Source organism: Haliaeetus albicilla, chromosome Z, assembly GCF_947461875.1.
Source record: "Haliaeetus albicilla chromosome Z, bHalAlb1.1, whole genome shotgun sequence".
NCBI lineage: Eukaryota > Metazoa > Chordata > Aves > Accipitriformes > Accipitridae > Haliaeetus > Haliaeetus albicilla.
The window spans coordinates 9,576,382-9,597,790 of NC_091516.1; the positions used below are offsets into that span (position 1 = coordinate 9,576,382).

General features: G+C 43.7%; 3 protein-coding genes across 8 annotated transcripts in view; 1 reads left to right on the plus strand and 2 right to left on the minus strand.

The window, feature by feature from the left end:
- Window positions 1–581: 581 nt before the first annotated feature.
- Window positions 582–6,783, minus strand: DIMT1 (DIM1 rRNA methyltransferase and ribosome maturation factor). The gene is made up of 12 exons (XM_069777395.1): window positions 6,540–6,783; window positions 6,264–6,337; window positions 5,715–5,801; window positions 5,268–5,329; window positions 5,063–5,156; window positions 4,925–4,974; window positions 3,905–4,028; window positions 3,701–3,793; window positions 2,854–2,918; window positions 2,468–2,531; window positions 1,846–1,952; window positions 582–1,095 (listed from the first exon to the last, which is right to left on the minus strand). The coding sequence occupies exons 1-12, from the start codon at window positions 6,766–6,768 to the stop codon at window positions 1,053–1,055; spliced, it is 1,092 nt and encodes a 363-aa protein (XP_069633496.1). The 5' UTR covers window positions 6,769–6,783; the 3' UTR covers window positions 582–1,052.
- Window positions 6,784–7,286: 503 nt separating this feature from the next.
- LOC138683812 (proline-rich protein HaeIII subfamily 1-like) lies at window positions 7,287–8,360 on the minus strand. Its single transcript, XM_069776317.1, has one exon. It carries the CDS (start codon window positions 8,358–8,360, stop codon window positions 7,287–7,289), a length of 1,074 nt encoding a protein of 357 aa, XP_069632418.1.
- Window positions 7,682–21,409, plus strand: part of IPO11 (importin 11) — a 105,813-nt gene continuing 92,085 nt past the window's right edge. Inside the window, exons 1-5 of one of the 6 annotated variants that reach the window (XM_069777383.1) lie at window positions 8,455–8,535; window positions 14,554–14,681; window positions 16,986–17,069; window positions 17,359–17,502; window positions 20,831–20,931. In XM_069777383.1, the coding sequence (XP_069633484.1) occupies window positions 17,365–17,502; window positions 20,831–20,931 (239 nt within the window). In that variant the 5' untranslated portion in view covers window positions 8,455–8,535; window positions 14,554–14,681; window positions 16,986–17,069; window positions 17,359–17,364. Of the gene's footprint in view, window positions 7,784–8,407; window positions 8,536–8,586; window positions 8,611–14,553; window positions 14,682–16,985; window positions 17,070–17,358; window positions 17,503–20,830; window positions 20,932–21,409 lie in introns of those variants that run through there. The other 5 variants (XM_069777388.1, XM_069777384.1, XM_069777386.1 and 2 more) reach the window with 5 other exon arrangements.

Here is a 21,409-nt window from a genome sequence, read left to right on the forward strand (position 1 = left end):
ACCTTCACCCTTGCATGATGCTACCTTCACCCTTGCATGATGCTACAGAGTTAATAGTCCAAAGTGGATATTTCTTTTGACAGCTGCTATGCACTTAATGCAGACCTCCTTGGGAAAACTTTGCCTTGTCCTTAATAACAAATACATATAATCCAAACTATATTAAGACACTTCAGTAAGTCTTTCTGCCAGGACACAGGCATGCATTGCTCTAAGACTCACTGAAAGCTTTGATCTATGCTAAAACTCCTTAAAATTCAGCCTTGAAGGCTGAATTAGTTTTCTTATAAAAACAGCTGCTTGAATTTACACTTGACAAAACCTGCCTTCTGTCTGTGCATATAAGCACTGGTTCTTTGGTAGTTTTCTGCTGGTTCCTACAGCAGTTTGATGGCAGTAAGTAGGGGGTAAAGGAGATGACACTGGTAGTTTCAGGTACCTCAATAATATTATTGTAAATGATACCAAGCCTACAAGATAAATGCTCTTGTTTCTGAGAAACAGTTACCGGGATTTCTCCAAGAGTACTAACAGACCTGGAATGTGGGTAGCTACCAGAGAACGAATGGAAGAGACAGGCATTCCAAATCAAAACAAAGGGTTTAAATACACTTTAAAACAAACAAAAAAATCCCGAACAAATGAAATGACCGCAACTCTGGTTTTGTTGCCCAGACCAGGCTTACAGGTTGTACTGTTGAGGACTGTGCAAGAATATACTGAGATGAAGTCCATGATCAGAGAATGCAGATTTCAATTACGGCAGCATCAATCCATGTTATCTGATGTAGTTAAAAATATGCTGTCACATGGGACTCCAGCACTTCGCTTCAGTCATGAAAGAATTTAGCGCTGTTAAAATACAGAGCAGCAGTTTCTTGCCTACTACCTGTGATAAAACTGCACGTAAGGCTTTAATAAGAACCAGAGTGTGCGCACTCTATTCTTAGTTCATGGCTTTTGTGAGAAGAGCTTGTCCTGTTGCAGTCACTCTGGCTTAGGTAAGACTTCTGTGACAAAATACAGAACATCTTTTATTCTTCTAGTAGAATCTATGAGAAATGGATGCCTTCTGAATTGAAGCCATGCAGCAGTCTGAAAGAGCAAAATATTTATGTTACAATTTCTACTTCAGCTTAAGGTATTTCTAAGATTTGCTGGCTGGCAAAGGACATCGGAAAATAGCATGAAAGCTGCCATCACTGTTCAACTGCCATGAAGAATTGTTACAAATCTTAAACTAGAAGTTATTAGCAAATTTGCCATTTTAGAGATGTAGGTATATTTTCAGTGCTGTTAGTTATATTGCATGCTACCAGGTTTATTACATTTCCTTAAAAGAGCAGTAGCTGTATTAACTATCACACTGAGAAACAACTAGGAATTTTTATCTTAAATTACGAGAGGATTCATGTTGCCACTTAAATTAACTGACCAGAAGTAAAAGCAGAATGTAGCAGTTAGTTAATTATTCAAATTTCCAAATTACGCTATAGATTATGTCCTAATCCTCAAGACAGAGAAGGGCTATGTAAATCTCCAGGGAAATTATAAGAACCAATTCCATTATTAAAGCCATTTTTAGAGGAGACCTAGAAGGGTCTAGTACACAAATACCAGAAATAGGGATCTTTAGCTAGTTGCTTCTCAATACTGTAAGCAGCAGTTAAAATATATATAGGGGTTAAGTGTTTGTTCATGTTCAGGACTGGAAGCAAGGAGTGTCTGGTATTGAAAGGAAAACGTGAGTTAGTACTATTCCTGTGTAACCCAATACTAATCTGTGCTACACAGGCACAGATACAGATAGAATTTGAAGAAGCTTAAAGAGGAAAAAAAAAATACCTAATGAAATCATCTATATCCATTGAACGGGCTCGTTTTTCAGAGTAACCTGTATTTTTTAGGACCATCTGTATTTTCTCTGCAATTTTGAAGTTTTCAGGTATTTCCTGTCAATGGAAAATAGGATACAAATTCATTTTCTATTCATAGCATAGAAAAACATTCACTGAAATCATCTATTATTTTCCTGCTTTTAGAATAGTTCTTGTTCCAAGTGATAGAAATAAGTTGCATTTTTTCTTGTATGGATTATTGTATTCTTCTATTCTTGTATCTGGATTTTTATACCTCAGGTCATTCACTATAAATGAATCACAACAATATTGCTAAGCAGGCACAAAGAGTTTTCTTACTAGATTCTTACTAGATTAGTAAAAGTCCTTGAGACATGTACAGCCAATATGTTAATAACATACTCAGCTTTCAGCTTTTTCACTGTAATTTAGTGACCTTTTTAGATTTTTCTCTAAGAGAAGAGGTTAAGTTCCTCCCTCCCTCCAACTCTCTTGGACAAACTCTTAACATGTTAAACTTTTCAATGTTAATTTTTCACTCTTACAAAAGTCAGTATGTAGGTCACAGTAGACAAAAATAGTATTTAATATATTAAAAAGGAACTTACTGTATTATGTAAGGAACAATGAATTCGGTAATTATGATCCAGCAACTGCTCTACAGCACTTGACCTAAAAGAAATACAAGTCTAGAATGAAAATTGAGCTTTAACTAGTTGTTTGGGTTTTGGTTTTTTTTTTTTTTTAACTTGATTGGTTGTAAACCTTTACTATAAAAAACTGTAACAACTACACAGAGCTGTTCTTTTTTAACAGCTGCCTAGTTTTCTTCTAAAAGAAAAAGTTTGTGACCTCAGTATAAATCTTCCATCATTGGTTTATCCCCAACTGTGCTGGCATGCATATAACACTGCTACGCATTTACACAAAAGAAATGGTTAACTGGATGGGGTCTCAAACTTTGAAAAGATTGCGTTCAATAGAAGTTACTTACTTAAATGCTGCAGAGAGTGTCTTGTTTTTCCTAACAAAGGCTATCCTTACCAGACCATCCCACTCCTGAAATTAAAAACTGCAGAATTTACAGAAAGGAACATACAACATACAGCTACTACAAACAAGAACAGCCACTACTGGCAGTTTCACAATAATATCGACACAAAGAGAAATCTTTCAGGAAAATAATCTTTCTCAACAATACAAAACCAGTTGTGTCTTGGACAAAGCAATACAAATAGAGGAGAAAATACTTCACCCACAAAACCCTTTGAATTGTCCTTTTTCGTGGCTAGGCACTGTTGGCCAAGATCTTATGTGCTGACAAGGGAGACAGATACTTGAAGAAAATCCAGCTAACCTTGGGCAAGGCTTGAAATGGTCTTGAAGACCAAAGCATTTTAAAAATGAACTTTAAGAAAGACTACCCTGTAACATCTGTCTTTTGAGATAATACACACTCATCTGAAGATAAAGACTTCTCGTAGCTACTCCTGTAATCATAAGCAACAAAGCCATCGGCCCAGATGGGTCTCTGGGAGATAAAAAACCATGATGAAAGGGAAGGGACATCATTACTAGCAACTCTCCAACTGATAATGGAGGTGGTACCTCAGTCTTGTCAGAAACACTGTAAACAAAACTACCAAAACTGATGGTGGCACATTCAGGTAACGTCCTAATGCAAGCCTGATCAATACAGGAATAAGTATTTTGGAATTATGTAAATGCCAATGAATAGCTGGTACTTAGTAGTGAAAACAGCACATGGAACTGAGTAATAAGTAAAGAGAAAAATGAAATTAAGTGCTATCACTAGTATGTTATATTTATACGATGCTCACCTGGAAGTTGATAGGTGGTGGTGGGTTCTTTGGTTCTATTCTGACAACACTGGATTCAACTTTGGGAGGAGGCCTGAAGTTGTTCTTTCCAACCTGTTAGTCAGGGGAAGTCAGGCAGCTGTATGAATAAGCAGCAACTCCTCACATTTCTAGAAACGTTCTTTTATCTTTGATAGCTCTGTTAGCTAACGCAGAATGACGTACCTTCATCAGATGGTCCACTCGAGCTAATAACTGAGTATTAATGGAGAGTCTGCAGTACAGCTTCGTTCCTGGTTTTGCAACCAAACGAAGTGCAAATTCCCTTTGAAACATGAGTATCGCACACCTGAGAATAACAGAAATGAGGAAATGAATTCTAAGTAATCAACTTTTACGTCAAAAGCCAACTAACACACTTTAGAAAACACAGGATTTGCCCCAGTGCTTAGAAGCAATAACGGTTTGTCATAAACAAACTCTGCCTTAATTAGTTCAGAGTGCGTTAAAAAACACCAAAACACAAAACTTGGTGAAATGATCTAAATCTCCTTATAGTTCAGAGTGCATTAAAAAACACCAAAACACAAAACTTGGTGAAACGATCTAAATCTCCTTAAAGCTACAACAGAATTTGATTCTTTATACCGCTAAATGGATCAGGATCAGAAAGACGGAGGCTACTCTCAGAGTTTTGTTCCTGACTGTAACAAATCATATTGAATAATTCTACGATGAGTCCTTGAAATCCAAACTCCAAAAGCTGACCGACCAGTAATGTCACTAACACTAGCCCTTCAGTGAGAGAAATCAAGAACTGCTGACACGTTGAACAACACACAGAAGTACCTGCACAGTTATATTCTTAGAGCAGGCAACAGGAAGTGTCTTGGCTTCAATCCTGCCCTTTCCACCCTTTCTTTCTCAGGTAGGAAGGCATCTGAAATGCTACGATGCCCTGCTTATCACTGGAGTAACAGTTATAATACTAGTGTAAAGAGGTGCAACTGCTGTTTTCATCAGCTGGACACTCACTGATGTCAAGAGTAAATCTTCGGCTTGCGTTTAATACATCGACATAAACTAATTCCCAGGCACTGGCAGTTTTCATATTACACAAAAATCTTGGTGCGGCTGTGATCCATCAAATCGGTATTTTAAGAACTAAAAAAATTTGATTTGGAAATATTTTTTAATTTTTTTTTTTTTCTATCGGGTAATACAGAGCTCTGTTCTTCCACATACCTGAAAAAAGGTCTATGAAGCAACAGCTTGAAAACAAAAGGTGAAGAAATCTGAGGAAAAGAGCGATGGCATTAGTAAAATTTCTGGGCAATTACCATTTAAAGAGGAAAAGCTTTTGCCATGTTGTTTAGCCCATACCTGGTAAGGCAAGTTAGCCACACATGCATCAAAGAATGGTAACTCTGTTTTCAAGACATCTCCAACCTTGATTTCAAGTTTGTTTGCCAGACACCTGGGGGAAGATACACTGTGGTTATCCTCAGAGAAGTATGTTGCCAAAGTTTTTGCCAAAGCCACCTCTCCACTGCTTTAAGTGCTCGCTATTTCCACAGTTGATACTTACGTGCCCTGGACTCTCTTCTGAAGTTCCCCAACAAGCCTAGGGTCAATTTCACAAGCAATAACCTGAAAACAAAGTACGTATTTGCAACTTTATACAACTCCTCCTAACTGGGATTAAAATTTCAATTGCTAAAACCCTTTGTATCTATTGCTACAGGGCATTTAAATAATTCTTAAAAATCCCCTATTAGGCTACGCACCTTCCTCCCTTCCTCCAAACATGCAAGCCTTACCACATAAATGGGTAACAGCAACACAGTTTGATAAAACCATGCAAGACTTACATGAGCAGCTAAAACCTCACTGGAATTATGCAAGTGTTAAGAAAAAATATCCACAGGGTAATTCTGCTTATTTGAATCAAACAGATGAAGATCCTTCTCTTTGCTGCAGCCTAAGCCACAATGTGGTTACAGCTTGGGGGGCGGGGTGGGAAATTCGCACTTACTTTTTTTACTTTCTCTAACATTTTTACCGTCATGTTCCCGGTTCCCGGGCCTACTTCCAGAATGACATCGGTGCGTCGCAGGGCAGCCTAAGAACACACGGCGCTTCGGTTATTCTTCTACAACCGATTTCAAGCAACCATTTGATTTTAAAGCGAAAGGCACGTGCAGCTCGGGAACGAGCCGAAATCAGCCGGCAGAGGAGCGCGAACGTCGTTTAGAAAGGGACGAGGGGAAAACGCTGAGAACGAGAATGTCTTAAAGCTAGTCTACGAGAGATCTTTGTTCCGAGGGCTGAAAAACAGGCATGCGGCCACCTTAAAAAAAAAAAAAAGAGGAAAAGGGGGAAAAAAAAAAGGCAAGCAGTACCAAGGCCAGGAGGACACACTACAGAAGGAAGGTCCCCCCAGAGCCGCAGAACGGCCGGAGTCAGGCCCGAGGTCCGCGCCCCAGGACACGCTGCCCCCCCCGGGGAACTGCGGGCCGGCCCGCCCCGGCCCACGGCCGCCCCCGGGCAGCCGCCCCCCGCCCCGCTCCCCCGCCCCGGCCACCTTCTCGATGATGCTGTTGACGACGAGGGGGTTCTTCAGGATGTGCTGGCCGGCCCCGGTGTTGAAGCGGATGCCTAGGGCGGAGAGCGGCGTCACGCCAGCTGCAAGCGCACCCCGCCGAAACGGGCTCCTCTCCCCACCGCCCGCGGCCGCTCCCAGCACGGCGGCGTGTGTGTCGTCCCCCCCCGCCCCCCCGCCTCCCCGCGAAGGAGGGCAGGCCCGCCCCCGGCCCCACCGCTCCCGGGGGCGCCGCCGCTCCGCCCGGCCCCCACTCACCGGTAGCGCGGCCCTCCCGGCCCTCCTGCCGCGGCCGCTTCCCCGCCCGCGCCTTGGGCATGGCGGCCGCCGCCCGGCCGCGGCCCCGCTCCCCGCGCACGTGCCGCGCGGCACTACCGCTCCCCAGCAGGCCCGGCGCCGGCGGGGCGGGGCGCGGCGCGGCGGGGCGGGGCGGGACGGGGCGGGGCGCGGCGGGGCGGGGCGGACGGCGTGAGGCGCGGGGCGCCATCTTGCCGAGGGCCGCGGGAGCTTCCCGCGCGAACCGAGCTGGGGGCTCTCGGCGGCGCGGCAGGGCGCCAGAGCTGCTTCTGCTCTGAGCAGCTGAGGGAGAACAGTTCCTCCGGGGCGGGGGGTCGGCGGGCAGCGCCCCGGCGCCTGGGAAGGTTGGCGGCGTGGCGACACGCCGCCCGAGCTGGGTGCGCCTTCCTCCGTCAAGAGGGGAGTCGGTTGCGCCGGCCGTTCCGGCGCGGCTTTGCGGCCGTGCGGCCAGGGGCGACGCGGGGCGGAGAGGTGTGGACGAGGGGCGGTGACGCCCGTGGCGGGCAGCTGGAGGCGGGAGGGCCGGTCCCCGGGGAAGAGGGGCACTCGTGCGCGGGCAGCGGAGGATGCTCTGCAGGCCAGAGCGTTCAGCGCCAGGCGGCTGTGGCCCGGCCGCTGGGACCGCCCCTTCCCCCCGCCAGTGCCGGAGGGACCTGCCGTCTGACAGCGGCCGCGGGCCTTGCGCTTCGACGTTCAACAATAAGCGGTTTAAACGGCGAGTCCCGGCGGCTTCCGCTGCTCAGGCAGCAGGGCTCCCTCCCTCCCTCCCTGAGGCACAAAGAGGCTCCCGCCCCGCGACGTCGGCGTGTGGCGCAATCGCGCTCTGACGCCGGCGCCCGTGCGCCCCGCCCCTGCCGTCACGGGGGGAAGGGCGGGCCCCCCCGGCGGGGAGGGGAAAAGGGGAGGGCCCGGCTGCGGGCCCGCCCCTCGCGGGGAAGCTGCCGACGTCAGGCGGTGCCCGGCGCCCCGCCCCCTGCGGTGGGAGGGGAGGCGCGGCGGCGGCGGTCCCGCCCGCCGCCCCACGGCCGCGCTGCGGGGGGAGGCGGCCGCGCTGCGGGGGGAGGCGCCCGCCCGCCCGTCGCCGGGCGTTGACGTCAGGGCGGCGCGCCGCGGGAGGCGGGGTGCCGCAGCGGCTGGTGGCGGCTCGTGGCGCGAGCTTCGGAAGAGGCGCGGGGTCCCGCGCGCGGCGCCGGGAGCCGCCAGCGGTGAGCCGCGCGCGGGGTCGTCGTCGTCGTCGTCGCCGTCCCCGCCGCCGGCGGGGCTGGGGGAGGGGGGGGCGGCGGCGGCAGCAGCAGCGAGGTGCCGCCCCGGCGTGGCGGGCGGCCTCCCGCCTCGCTCGGCGTGGCGGGCGGGCGGGTGGCGCGGCGCGGAGGCGGGCCGCCGGGGCGGGTTGGGCCGCGGGGAGGCGAACGGCGGCCGCGGCGTAGGGCTCGGCGGTCCCGGGGGGAAGGAGCCGCGGGGCCGCAGCGCCGCGGGCGGTGCCGCTCTGCGTCGGCCGCGCCGGCTGCCGCTGCAGCGCCCGGGCGCCCGCTTGCCCGGCCCGGCGCCGTGCCGCGCCGGTGCAGCCCGGCGTCGGCGTCGTGTGTCACCTTCCGGGCTGGCCGCTGCAGGCCGCCGGGGGCGAGACGGCTCAGCCTGACGTTCCGTGTGGCTGGGCGGCGGCAGGCTGCCTTCCCGGGGTCGGAAGCCGCGAACCGCTGCCCGGTTCCTGGGAGCTGCGCCCCGGCTTCTCCTCCTCCTCCTCGGAGTTTTCCGCCGGGGTAGAGTCCGACCGGCAGGCATCGAAAGAGGACGGGGCGTTAAGCTTGCTGGCACGAGCTGTTTTTCGTAGGGAAGGGCAAGCGCTGGCCCTTGTTAAAGGTGGTTCTTTCCTTCCTGCAGGTTGCAGAGCAGCCGTTGGAGTTTTACGGTAAAGCGGATTCTTCCCTAAATCACAGGCAGGGTCAGTGCAGCAGTGGTGAGTCGTTTCTTCAGTTTGTTACCGTAGCAGACGACAGCGTGTGTAAAATGCGAGAGCGTGGCCCTAAACACGGTACCGGTGCTGCTTCCAACCTCTGCTTCTGTGTACCTTGCTTCTCACGTCTCATCGATGCAGTGACGTCTGTAACGTATTTGCCGCGGCGTTCAAATTAGTGTTCGTAGCACGCGAGAACCACCTCGGTCTTCGCAAATAGCATGTTCGCTATGGGTTTTGGTTTCTTGAAACTTCAACGCCTGTTTTCTTTTCGTGAGAACTACCTCAGTCTTCACAAATAGCGTGTTCCCTATGGGTTTTGGTTTCTTGAAACTTCAACGCCAGTTTTTCTTCATCACGCTCAGCTTTTCTTTTCTCATTCCTTCATTCTACCCTTCTGTGGATGGATATGTAAAAATGACATAACAAAGGTTTTTGTTAGCTGAGTTTTACATATAAAACTTTAAAACTGTATCGTCAGAAGCAAGTTTTGACTGCGGCTAAACTGAAATGGTTTCAAGACGTTTCAGAGCGTGAGGGCAGACTGAAACTTGCTTTTCTGTTTCAGCTGCTGCACACTAGTTTGTTGTAAAGTGTTCTGTCGTACCTTTTGGAAAATCTGTTAAAATGAGGTGAACTGGGAAGAAGGCAAAGGGATGAGATTGGTCATCCTGTAAGCTTACTGTTAAACATCAGAAATACTCTGTTGTCTCTGTGTATCTGTTCGGCTTTTCCTCTGTCATCAATACTGAACCCATGACAATTTCTTGTAAGTTACATCCCACAAATCCTTGGAATAGTCCCACTCATTTTATTTTTTTTTACTGCCTGTTTTTTCTGTTAGGGGTTTTTGGTCAGTCTGGTGCATTCCCTTTAACCTGAAAGGCCATTCCTCTCCTCAAGATTTTCAGTGTAATCTGACTGACTTCCCTTAATATTATTGTCAGGCTTGCTCACTGTTGTCCTTTATTCCTGTGTTCCTCCTTGATCTTTGTTCTCTTATACCTTGTATCTTCTGCATGCCGACTTTTTTTCAGACCTAGGTTTTAGTTTCACTGTCGTGTTTTTGTAAAAAAAGATTTGTAGAAGTTCTATTCCTCTATTTCTGTAAGTATGGGGAAAAAAAAAAACCTGTAACTCTTTCCTACTTAGACATTTTTATTTGTCTTCTTTACTGTCGCTTCAGTTGGGCAGAGTGTAGACAGCCTTGTTCATTTAGGTAAAGAAAAATTAATCTCTTGGTTTTGATAAATCTTGGTAATGCCTAATGTTAGTCGTTATAGTGACTGTGGTCACTAGTGTAGTTGTTACTGGTTGTAAGTTGTGCCTTCAATAGCCAGGACAGGATGATTGATACAGGTACTATAACGTTAGAAAAGAGACTCATGGGAAAGTTTATAGAAGGCTGGAGAGAGATTGGTTTAAGTACCAACTGTTCCTGAAATTGATGATATCCTTAAAAGCATTGCTAATATATCATATCAACGTCACTGCAAATGCTAGCTTTCATGTTACTCGTTTCAGAAGGTGACCCGTAAGTGGTTCTTGTGACTTTTCTGTATGGAAACTTTGTTTTTCCTGTTTTTGTTAAAACAAATGTGCTGGAAAAGACAGTCTTATGTTTCTACTTGAACCTCCCAAGCTGCAGTTTGTAGCTTTTTAGTTAGTTATTAGTTATATAATCTGCTGACAAGAAGTGTTTGGCTCCGTCCTCATTGTAAGCACCCTTCAGGAAGTTAGTTGCAAGTGACTACAGAGTCTTCCCTTAGCTTTCACTTTACTAAACAAGTCCTCAACCTCTCCTTGTGGGTAATTTGCTTTAGGCCCCAGACCGTCTTGGTAGCTCTGGCCTCTCTCCAGTTTCTTCACTCACTTCTTGAGCTGGGGGAGGGAGAACTATGATGACAAAACTGAAGACTGTATTCTAGAAGCAGCCTCAGATACTGCTGAGTAAAGGAGGTTAACGACATCCCTAGAGCTGCTTGCCTTGTTCCTCTTAAAGTAGCCCAATATGTATTTGTGTTGTTATCAGTGAGAATGCAGTGGTTTTTAGGTGATATATTTACCACTTTGTCTTCTTCTGACTTCATAGAAGCTTAACACCTCATTACAGTGGAAAAGAATTTATTGAATTCTTAACAAAAGATAATAAAAAATTGTATTCAATTAATTGCTTGGATATGAGTGAGCTGTTACACTGTGTTCTCTGAAGTCCAGAAAAAATGAAGTGTGGAGGTGTTTACTGATGAAATCCTTTGGGTTGTTCCCTTGCAGATGTATAGCAGTCCTTGATTTATTTTCATAGCTGACATGTGATTTTAAAATTTGGTTGTATTTCAGTGTTATGGCAAAAATACCTGGATACTCTTTTGCCTGTATCAAAAGGATTTGCTACTCAGGAAAAACATTAAACCAGCATGGCAGAACATTTAAGAGACTTGGCATATTCTCTAAAGGAAACCGTGTATGCAGATACTTCCTTAGAAAGGGAATTGAAGAGTAGAACAGAAGTGAGTCTTGGATTTTTGCCAGTGAAAGGAGATGAAGGTATTCATGAGTGGGAATGGAAGTGCAGGACGTTGGATGGTAACCATGAGGAAATGGTGTTGGTACCTGTGGTTTCTGAAGATGCCATCTCATTGTGCTGAGCCGTGGCATTTGATGTGTTGCTTATCTTTGGTGGTGTAACAGAGTTTTGTTTTTTTCCTGTCAACTGAGACTTGAGAATATGCTGTTGTCTCAGTTCTGTGCACATTCAGGGGGATCTTGGAGAGCAGCTTTTCCTTGTTGTGTGTGATTAGACTCTTTTCCCTCATACAAGAAGAAATTCGGGCATGGGAATAGAGCCATGCTTGGGTTTGCAGCTGACAGTATTGAACATTTTCTAATGGAAAGACTTTCTTTCCCTTCCTCCTCCACCTGATGTGTGCTACCTAGTTATGATAGCAATGAGCATGAACCACAGAAAAGCAGCAGAAAGCAAGCAGCATTCCTGAAATTGCTCAGTGTTTATTGTGAAGACACAGTCTGAGACTAGTAAGTAACGACGGGAAACGCTAACCTTACCTGATGATCGGCCTTGGAAATTCTGGCTGTTGTGACTGAAAGTGCAGACCTGCCTTCCTTCTAAGAAAGTGTTGCTCATAACGTTAACAGATTCTATCAGCATTTCTATACGTGCCTCATGGCTGTGAAGGTACCCAAAAGATGGTAGCTATTTAATACTCATGTCCTCCGTTTCATCTCTAGGACAGTCTTGTAGAACTTGTTCAACAGTGAGTTAAGCTCTAGAAGTACCCAGCAGACTGTGGAGAAAATTCTTGTCCCTGTGACGTAACCCATCTATGGTGTAACCCATGTCCCTCTGCCTTTGCTGTGCAACAGCAAAACCTGATGTGTAAGAGGTGAAAATTGTCTTTATCCTTCAATATTAGAGGCAATATTCATGGGCCTTTGCTGTTCTGTGGGATCTAAGGGCATCTGTATGTCCTCTGCATAAATTATCTGAAGAGGCCCTGATGCATCAGATAAAAAAAAAAAAAAAAAAGAAAAGAAAAAAAGGAGGGTAGTGGGGGGGTGGTCACAACAAATTAAAATTGGAGACATCTGGGTTTAAAATCGTAAAGTACAGCTGTGTTCTGTCTGCTGGAATTGATTTCACAAAGGCATCTGTACACAGCAGTAATTAAATCTGTGTTTTGGAAGGATCCCATTAACATGAGGTATGAGCTGAAGCCTTCATTAAGTCAGTCATCTTTACAGAGTGCCTGCAGAGGTTAAGTTCCTAGTAGAAATCCTGTTGGTGAGAAGGGAATGTAAGGAGACACTTTGTCAGAGTTGAAATTGCCTGTTAGGACCTGAGTCTGTAACGGGTTGACACAGTTGGAAGTCCCGTATTCCTCCTCCTCCCCATAGCCACTTCTGGTGTCTGTGGAACAGTGTGTTCAGATGGCTTGACTTTTTGGCTTGTTTTCTTTGGTTCCCTGAGTGCCCCCTGCCCTTTGGCCTTTTGGGGGCAATCATGAAGTTGGCTTTGTCATAATCTGTAAGTTTGTTCTGAGTTTAGATTTTGTTAAGACAGAAACAAAAGATTGATTAGATTAGATTTCATCTTCAATTTTGTTATTTTGCTTGTGACAGCCACATTCAATGTTGTGTGCAGACTGTAGTTTACATGGGGTCAAAAAGCAACTGTGCAAATTCATGGAAGACTAAATCTGTCAAGAGCTATTAAATTTAAATTCCGTGCCTCTTACTAGGAAATCCTTGAACCACAGTTTTCTGGAGGATGGGATAGCATTATTCAGAAATACCACTGGAAGATTGTCCTGACCTGGGCATCTACTATAGTTTTTGACAGAGACAGAACACTGGGTTAAATGAATTTTTGTTCTGACCTGCTAAGGTTGGTTTGGTTCTTCTTGGTGTTTTGGAGCAGGCAGTTGTTCCAGTTTTTAAACAAAAATAAAAACCTTTTGAAGAATGAGAAGCATTAATAAAAAAGAAGCTTTGTGAATATTTCTCTTTTTTTGGTGGTGGTTATCTTTCGATCTGCCAGCTAATTATTTTGTAAATTTTGTAACTGTACTAACTTCAGAAAGTAAGCCTTCCGATAAGAAATGTTCTAGGTGAAGTATATGAATTTTTAGTACAAAGACTGTTCCCTTGGGGGGAAACGCTCTTTTTCTGCATCAGATTTGAATGTAGCTGAGAAATAATTTAATTTTGCTGACGTGATCTAAGTTTTGTAGTGCAAAATCAATTGTTACATGAATGCTCTATAACCCATTTTTTTCCTCTCAAATGAACATGTCCTTGCAATGAATCTTTAGCAAATATCTGGGTATGTGCTGCAGATTCACTGTTGCTACATGTGCAGTTTTCCAATGTGTCCTGGTTTCAGCTGGGATAGAGTTAACTGTCTTCCCAGCAGCTGGTATGGTGCTATGTTTTGAGTTCAGTATGTGAAGAATGTTGCTACCACTGATGTTTTCAGTTGTTGCTCAGTAGTGTTTAGACTAAAGTCAAGGATTTTTCAGCTTCTCATGCCCAGCCAGCAAGAAAGCTGGAGGGGCACAAGAAGTTGGCACAGGACACAGCCAGGGCACCTGACCCAAACTGGCCAACAGTGTATTCCATACCATGGGATGTCCCATCTAGTTTAGGAACTGGGGGGGGCGGGGGGCGGGGAATCGCCGCTCGGGGACTGGCTGGGTGTCGGTCGGCGGGTGGTGAGCAATTGCCCTGCGCATCATTTGTACATTTCAATCCTTTTATTACTACTGTTGTCATTTTATTAGTGTTACCATTATCATTGTTAGTTTCTTCTTTTCTGTTCTATTAAACCGTTCTTATCTCAACCCAGGAGTTTTACTTCTTTTGCTGATTTTCTCCCCCATCCCACTGGGTGGGTGGGGAGTGAGTGAGTGGCTGCGTGGTGCTTAGTTGCTGGCTGGGGTTAAACCACGACGCTATGACAGCTCATTATTTGGAGAACACTGCTCAGCAAAAGGCTTAAAATCAGCTTCTCTGAAGTTGAGGAAGTTACTTACCATTTTGTCTATACACACGTGCTCTGACAACTTCCTAACTTTCAGAAGTTCTCTCTCTTTGGTTTTCATACGATAATCAAACTGATTGTACGCTATTTTTCAGTTGAGTAGGCGCTTCAGAATTACACGTTTTCAGGTCTTGTTTGATAGTGTAAGATAAGACTATTTCTTTTGAAAGTAATTTGACTTTTGAATGGAAATAAATGAAATCACTTCATAACATGAAGTGTAGTTTTGATCTTGCAGGAATTGAGCTATGATATTCTCCTTACTGCAAGCTCTACACCTACTTCTGTTATGTTTTTTCTCATATACTTCTTTTCCTTTCTCCCTTTCCTTTACTAGCGTTTTTAGGTGCTCTGAAATTCTGTTATCTATACTAGGTACTTCAATGCTACAGTGTTTATACCAGAAAAATCTGAATATATCTTTTATTGCTGTTTTTCTTGTGTGTGCTTATTTTACTCAGGTTCTTTATGCTGTGAATATGGAGTTCCTATTGTGATCCTTACAAGTTAACCCAGTGTTTTCCAGTGTTGTCATTACATTGCTCCTTCCTGGCTGATTTTGGCTGTGCAATGATGAAGGCAGCCTAAGGTACTCAAGATGTCAAAATATCTGCAAAAAAGGAGAAAGTTAAAGATATTGCACCTAAAGACCTCTTTTTACTGCCTCTCCTGTCAACAACATTGTGTACCAATTTATTATTTCGTGGTTATTTTTGATGGAAAAATGAAGCTAGCAGGATTTTTAGCCTAACATCAAAGTCTTGCCTTGACATCGATTCTTTGTGCTGGGCACTATTCCACATAGGGTGGACCACTACCAATTGGATTTTGCAGTCTAAATCAGGATCTTGGTTCCCTGGAAATTAATGGTATTCTGAGAAGTGAGCTGAGAATTTGAATGTTTAAGTTTGTTATGCAAAGGTCTCATAATTGCAGGAAGATTTTAGAGAATTGGCAAATTGATAAAGGTTGAAATGACTGACACAAGTAGATATGAAGAAGTAGGAGGTAAATTGGTTTTGTAGGGTGAGGTGGGTTGACCTTGGCTGGCCACAGCTGCCCATAGAGCCACTCTATCACTCCTGGCTTCTTTACCTCCTCTGGAGCAGCAAAGGGGATGGGGAATGGGGGTTGTGGTCAGGCCATCATGCGTTCTCTCTGCCACTCCTTCCTCCTCATGTTTTTTCTCTGTTCCAGCGTGGGGTCCCTCCCACGGGAGACAGTCCTCCACAAACTTCTCCAACATGGGTTCTTCCCACGGACTGCAGTTCTTCACGAACTGATCCAGTATGGGTCCCTTCCATTTGTCCCTTCAACAGGCTGCAGTCCTTCAGGCACAGGCTGCTCCAGCGCGGGCTTTCCCACGGGGTCACAGGTCCTGCCAGAAAACCTGCTCCAGCGTGGGCTTTCCACAGGGTCACAGCCTCCTTCAGGAACCCACCTGCTCCAGTGTGGGGTCCTCCCCGGGCTGCAGGTGGATATCTGCTCCACCGTGGACCTCCCTGGACTGCAGGGAGACAGCCTGCCTCACCATGGTCTTCACCACGGGCTGCAGGGGAATCTCTGCTCCGGCACCTGGAGCATCTCCTCCCCCTCCTTCTTCACTGACCTTGGTGTCTGCAGGGTTGTTTCTCTCCCATATTGTCACTCCTCTCTCCCAGCTGCTGTTGCCATTGTGCAGGGGTTTTTTTCCCTTTCTTAAATATGTCGTCCCAGAGACACTACTACTGTTGCTGGTGGGCTCGGCCTTGGCCAGCAGCTGGTCCATCTTGGAGCCGGCTGGCATTGGCTCTGTCGGACATAGGGGAAGCTTCTAGCAGCTTCGCACAGAAGCCACCCCTGTAACCCTCCTGCTAGCAACCTTGCCATGTAAACCCCATACATAGGGTGGTTAAAGCAGAGAGATAAAAAGATGCAAGTATAAAGCAGAGGTTCAGTTACTTGTTCTTTTCAGTTATTGCTGTGAGGAGATCTGATTTTGTGGTTCATATTTTTGAAAGTACACTTTCTTTAACCTTAGGACCTTCAATTTTTAGTCTGTTTTTGTTGAGGATGATCGGAGACTTACAGATTGAGAGTTCTTAGATTGGTGGTTGTTTGGGGTTTTTTTCAGTTTTTTTTCCAAATTCTGCAGGGTTCTTAATGGTATAAAAGGTCTTTAATCTTGTTGCTAGTTTTGTTAAGGTGGTTTTCTCAAAATCAAAATTTTAAACCTATGTAAAAGTAAGATTTCATTTCTCTAGCTTTCTTACCATCACCATAACAATTTTTCACCTCAATTTTTTTTTTCCTGAAGGTTGGAAAAATAAACTTTTTTTTAGGGTTAAACAAAAGCAAATCATCAAGCCTGTTTGTTGAAGAGAAACTGTGCTTGGTTGTTAATTTAGAAAACTTAAATATATAAATACTTAATATGTATCCGTATTAGAAAAGTTTACGTAGGTTCTAACCAGAAGTTTTTATAGACAGAAAACCAGTTTTATTTGTCAGACACTACAGTTGCTTTTATACATGTTTCTCTTTAATTTGTTGTAATGCTGTTTCTGTGGTCATTATAAATGTCATCTCTGTGTCATCTGCAGAGCAATGTTTTGTTTTGTCTTTATACAGAGGACAGGAATGTATTTATATTGGAAATTAGGCAATTGGCATTCTTGGTTCAGCTGACTAGTATTTTGTGTGCTAAATAGATAAGGAATACAAATGTGTTGGAAAATTCAGTTTCATTTAGGACTCTGGTTGTGAAACTTTCACATCTTTTAATCAATATAAAATGTCTAGATCAATCTGAATTGTAGAATTTAACTATCTGAAATCGGTCATTTACTCTTTTGGGGAAAAAATGTTCAGAAAATACAAATATGTTAATACTCTGCGTCTTTGCCTCTTTCAGACAACCCCATGGTTTACTCTGGCTACAGCTGAAGTCATCCCTAGTTGTGGGTTTGCTCGTAGTTTGCTGTGCTTCACAGGAGAGGTAACTGGTTTAAAATAAAAAAATTTTCTGTAATTCCTCCGATCTAGTAAATGGGCTTGTAATGATAGACTTAATGCTTGCTTTTTCTGCTGAGAGATTTCTGAAAGCAAAGTAGTTTAATCACTGTACCTTGACACTGCCTGTGAGTGGGTGTAATGCTGTCTTACACAGTGTAGACTAATGAAAAATTAGCGTGGGGTGTTTAGATAATATGAATGGAAAATACCTGTCTATATTTGCTGTCTTTTTTTTCTTAAGTGTTTTCCTTCTTTTTTTTAAAAATTCCCAGATTTTCATGGATCTCAATAGTGCTAGCACTATTGTTTTGCAAGTCTTGACCCAAGCTACTAGTCAAGATACTGCAGTGCTGAAGCCAGCTGAGGAACAACTGAAGCAGTGGGAGACACAGCCAGGTTTTTATTCAGTCTTGTTGGTAAGATACAGTGGAAAAGTGCTATTAAGTAAACTTTGATTAATTTTGGATGTGGCTCTCTAGAATACTGTTGAACCATGACCTCTGGCTGAGAGAAGCCTTGAGTCATCATGGTCCAGCTACTAGTATCCTTATGCTGTGCTGAGGTAGGCATTGTCATCACTGTGTCTCAAAGCAGGCTCTTTTCCCAGGCATCCAGGAGAAGGAGGAAATCCAGTTTCTGGCAGCATGAGGGGGTGAGCTCTAGTGCTAAACCTGGTTTTGGCCTGTTGTGAATTGTAGATAGTAGAAGGCCAAGAGGACCCGTGTCGAAGGAATTATGTTTACTACCCCATGAGGCAGGAACACTTGTATATACCAAGGCAGTAACCACCTTTTCTTTATTGAGGAGATGATGAGTTATGACCATATTCATAGAAGTTCCCTCATTCTTTTCACTGCACCAAGTTTGATACCCAGCTGGGATTGCTTGCTTTCTTGTCAGTGGAGAGACTCTCCCAGGGAGATTAGCTGACCAGGCTGGTGGTAGGAAGGTTCCTGAAATGGGAAAGGTGAATACTTCTAAAGGTACTATGACTGTTGATGAAATAGATGCATTAATGTGGTGCAAGGTGATGAAAACATGAAGAAGGAGACCCAATTGTTTCAGAGAAGATGCCAAGAAGTTGACAGTGGTGGTGTTCTCCAATGCCTATGTGTATGTTTGTAATAGTCTTAAAAACACAGATGAACTGCTTTTCCTACAAACATCTGTCTTCAGTGCATAGGATGAATGATTCAGAGTTGTGGAGTGACCTGTTCTCTGCAGGCCCTCTGTTTCATTTGTTTGGAAAGGTGAAGGCAAGTCAGAGGATTTAGGGAAAGGGGTAGAAGAAAAATCTGGCTTTTGAGCTGTCAAATTGCATTTTACCCACTGCCTTTGCTATGGTGTTTCTGTGGTAAATAATCTTCATATTAAACACCAGAAATTGCCACTGACTGGGCATTCTTTATTTCCTGGATGTTTGCTGTGAGAGGTTACAGCTCAGGTTGTAGACAAGTTGAGCACTGACAGGTGTAACTGAAGCTGATGTGAGTTGATTTTAAACATAAGGGCTAAAAAATGCAGGGTTTGAAAGGATCAAATGCTGTTAATTCTGTTAGTGTGGTTAAGTAGCCCTGTTTGGGGACACATCAGCCTTTCTTCAAGTGTGAAATATAAACAGTAATCTTCCAAACTACATAGAAGTAGAGAATCTCTACTTCTTTGTTTAACTTGATTATGATGGGGGGGCTGCCTGGGAGGGAAGATAGTTGGCACCTTCTTGGTGGAGCAGAAAAGGGTGAGGGGAAGCAGGTGATTGTAAATGGAGAGTTGGTAGGACAGTTAATCTCTGTGGGATGTGGAAGTATTATATTACTTACTGTCAGGTACATTTACCTCTGGGATGATCAGGATAGAGAAAACTACAAGGAACCATGAAACATGCATCTTCAAACCTACAATTTTTAGTAGGAGTTACTAACATTAGTTTCTCTGCTTCTCCTTTGAAGGTGTTACATACCTCTCTTTTGAAGAACGGAGCTGAAAAGTCAGAGTGGCTGTTTTTGAAAAGAAACTCTGTCCTTTACCAATTGTATCAGTTTATGTATTGTTTAGCTTCATTCCTGTTATTTCTATGACAGCATTAGTGTGTTACATGAAATACTTTATTTTGGGAAGCTCATATATGTATAGATAACAGAGTATATAGAGAGGTTTTGTTTGTTCTTGTCCTTTGCCTTTTTTTAGACTTCTTATCCAGGCCCAGACTAGTTTTACGGTACTTCGATCTGAGGAACCTTTGCTTCTGATAGGTATTTTAGCAAGGAGGGCAATGGTAATTTGAAGGCTCAATGGGATTTTCAGAACATGTAGTTTTCTTTTTCCATGTTTCCTTTGTTTTGCAACACTTTTCATGGATATGAGGCTAAAGTGAGGTTTGAAGTTTCCTGTTCATATTGTAAAATGCCTAAGTTGCATTTGGGAAAGGTCAGATCCTTCAGAGATTCAATCCCTCTTCCTAAATGAGCTTCGGAAAAGGAACATGTATTATATACAGATCCTTTTCATGTTGTGTGGTGTTTATCAGTGGGCTACAACTTTTTGATGTTTTTGTAAAAGTTGCTAGTTTTGGAGTCGATACCTTTGTTCCATGTAAGTCTGTTTGCTTTCTAGTGATTGGATTTTGTGAGGGTTTTTTCATGTTGACCATTACATCTAGAAAGCTGTTGTTATTATAGAAATAGAGTTTGAGAGATGATTAAGTTTTGAATTCATAGTGAAAATGCTTGATGAGGTCGCAGGTTTCTGTAGTGCTGAGTTATTTGAAGGGTTTGTTATAGTTCTTCAGACATGGCACCGAAAAGTAGCAGATGCTCTTGACCTGAATCCCTGAGTTTTTCATGTCCCTTCTTAGTGTGCTTCTAAAAGCAATTGATGCAAATGGTGCACTCTATAGTGCACTTTATAATAACGCTGTATAATAAGACCACTGAGTTCACACCTATTTGCTTGCTAAAGGAGGGAGTAATGCCTTACCTCCTCGAGAAGGATCCATTTGATACAGAGGAAAACAGGAGGAGAGCTGCTGTTCAGAGTAGTTCCTGTTCTAAGATTCAGTAGCCTACCTTTATTTTAGCTTTTCCTAGTTGGTAAATTTTACAATGTTACTATATAAAATAATCTCTCTGTGTTTGTCTGTATATACATATATGTATATAAAAGTGTATATAGATCGATACAGATATATGTGTAGATATATAGCTTTCTAGTAGTAGAAACTAATTTCCTAGAATAAGCGTAGGCAAGTTTGAGACTTGGTGTCCTACCAGGTCGCTGTTTCACAGTCAACATTGGTAGTCAGGACATTTCTTGGCAAATGTCAAGATAATGATGAAATCTCCTGAAAGCTGGATTCTGACTAGAATAAGAAATTATTCTGTGTTGTACAGTGCCACAGACTTCTGAGGGCTATATTACTGAACAGTGTAATAACTGGCTGGTGCTAGTAATTATTACCCTTTTATTCCCTGCTCAGCTGGATGAGATTGGAAATACATTTGCCCTATATGTTGGGCGTTTTTTTAATAAATAAAGTATTAGGGCTAGTGCTAAACACTTTTTTAATCTTTAAAAATTAACACATTTTTTCACTTGTCTGTCAAATGCTGACTAATGCATTTTGTTTATATACCTGAACATAAGAGGTGTGTGTATTTATACATATGCCAGTGCATGTGTTGATACAGTTTCTATCCTGTCTGTGGTGTATTGAGCAATTTTTAACTTAAGCTTTTTATTAAACAGAATATCTTTACAAATCATACCCTGGATGTGAATGTAAGATGGTTAGCTGTGCTGTACTTTAAAAATGGAATCGATCGCTACTGGAGACGGGTTGCACCACAGTAAGTTGTGATTTTCTTCCACTTAACAAAACCTACTGTAGAAGGTTACACTTGCCAAACTGGAAAACAGCAAATTCCTTGGCTGACAAAAGTTACTTTAGAATTCATGGTGAAACTGATAAAATGTTTCGACATTAAGAGTCACTAATGAACCATTTTGTCTTCATATTACTTCCTACTTTTGAAATTACATATAATTACATATTTACTTTTGAAAACTGAGTTAGGCTATTTCATAGATACCAGATTTTAAAGTGATGTCATAAGTATTATAATGTTAACACCTGGACTTTCTGATAGTGGCAGACATGAAAGGTAGGAAGTCTCTTGGAGAGATTATTAGGGAGACATTTTATTTAAGCTGATTCATAATTCATATTGAATGTATACATGAGAGAGAGGCAGTAGCTATCATGATAGCAAGTTTTGGTCTTCATTTTTTGTTCTTCTGATATGTGGATTCTGATAATGCATGACA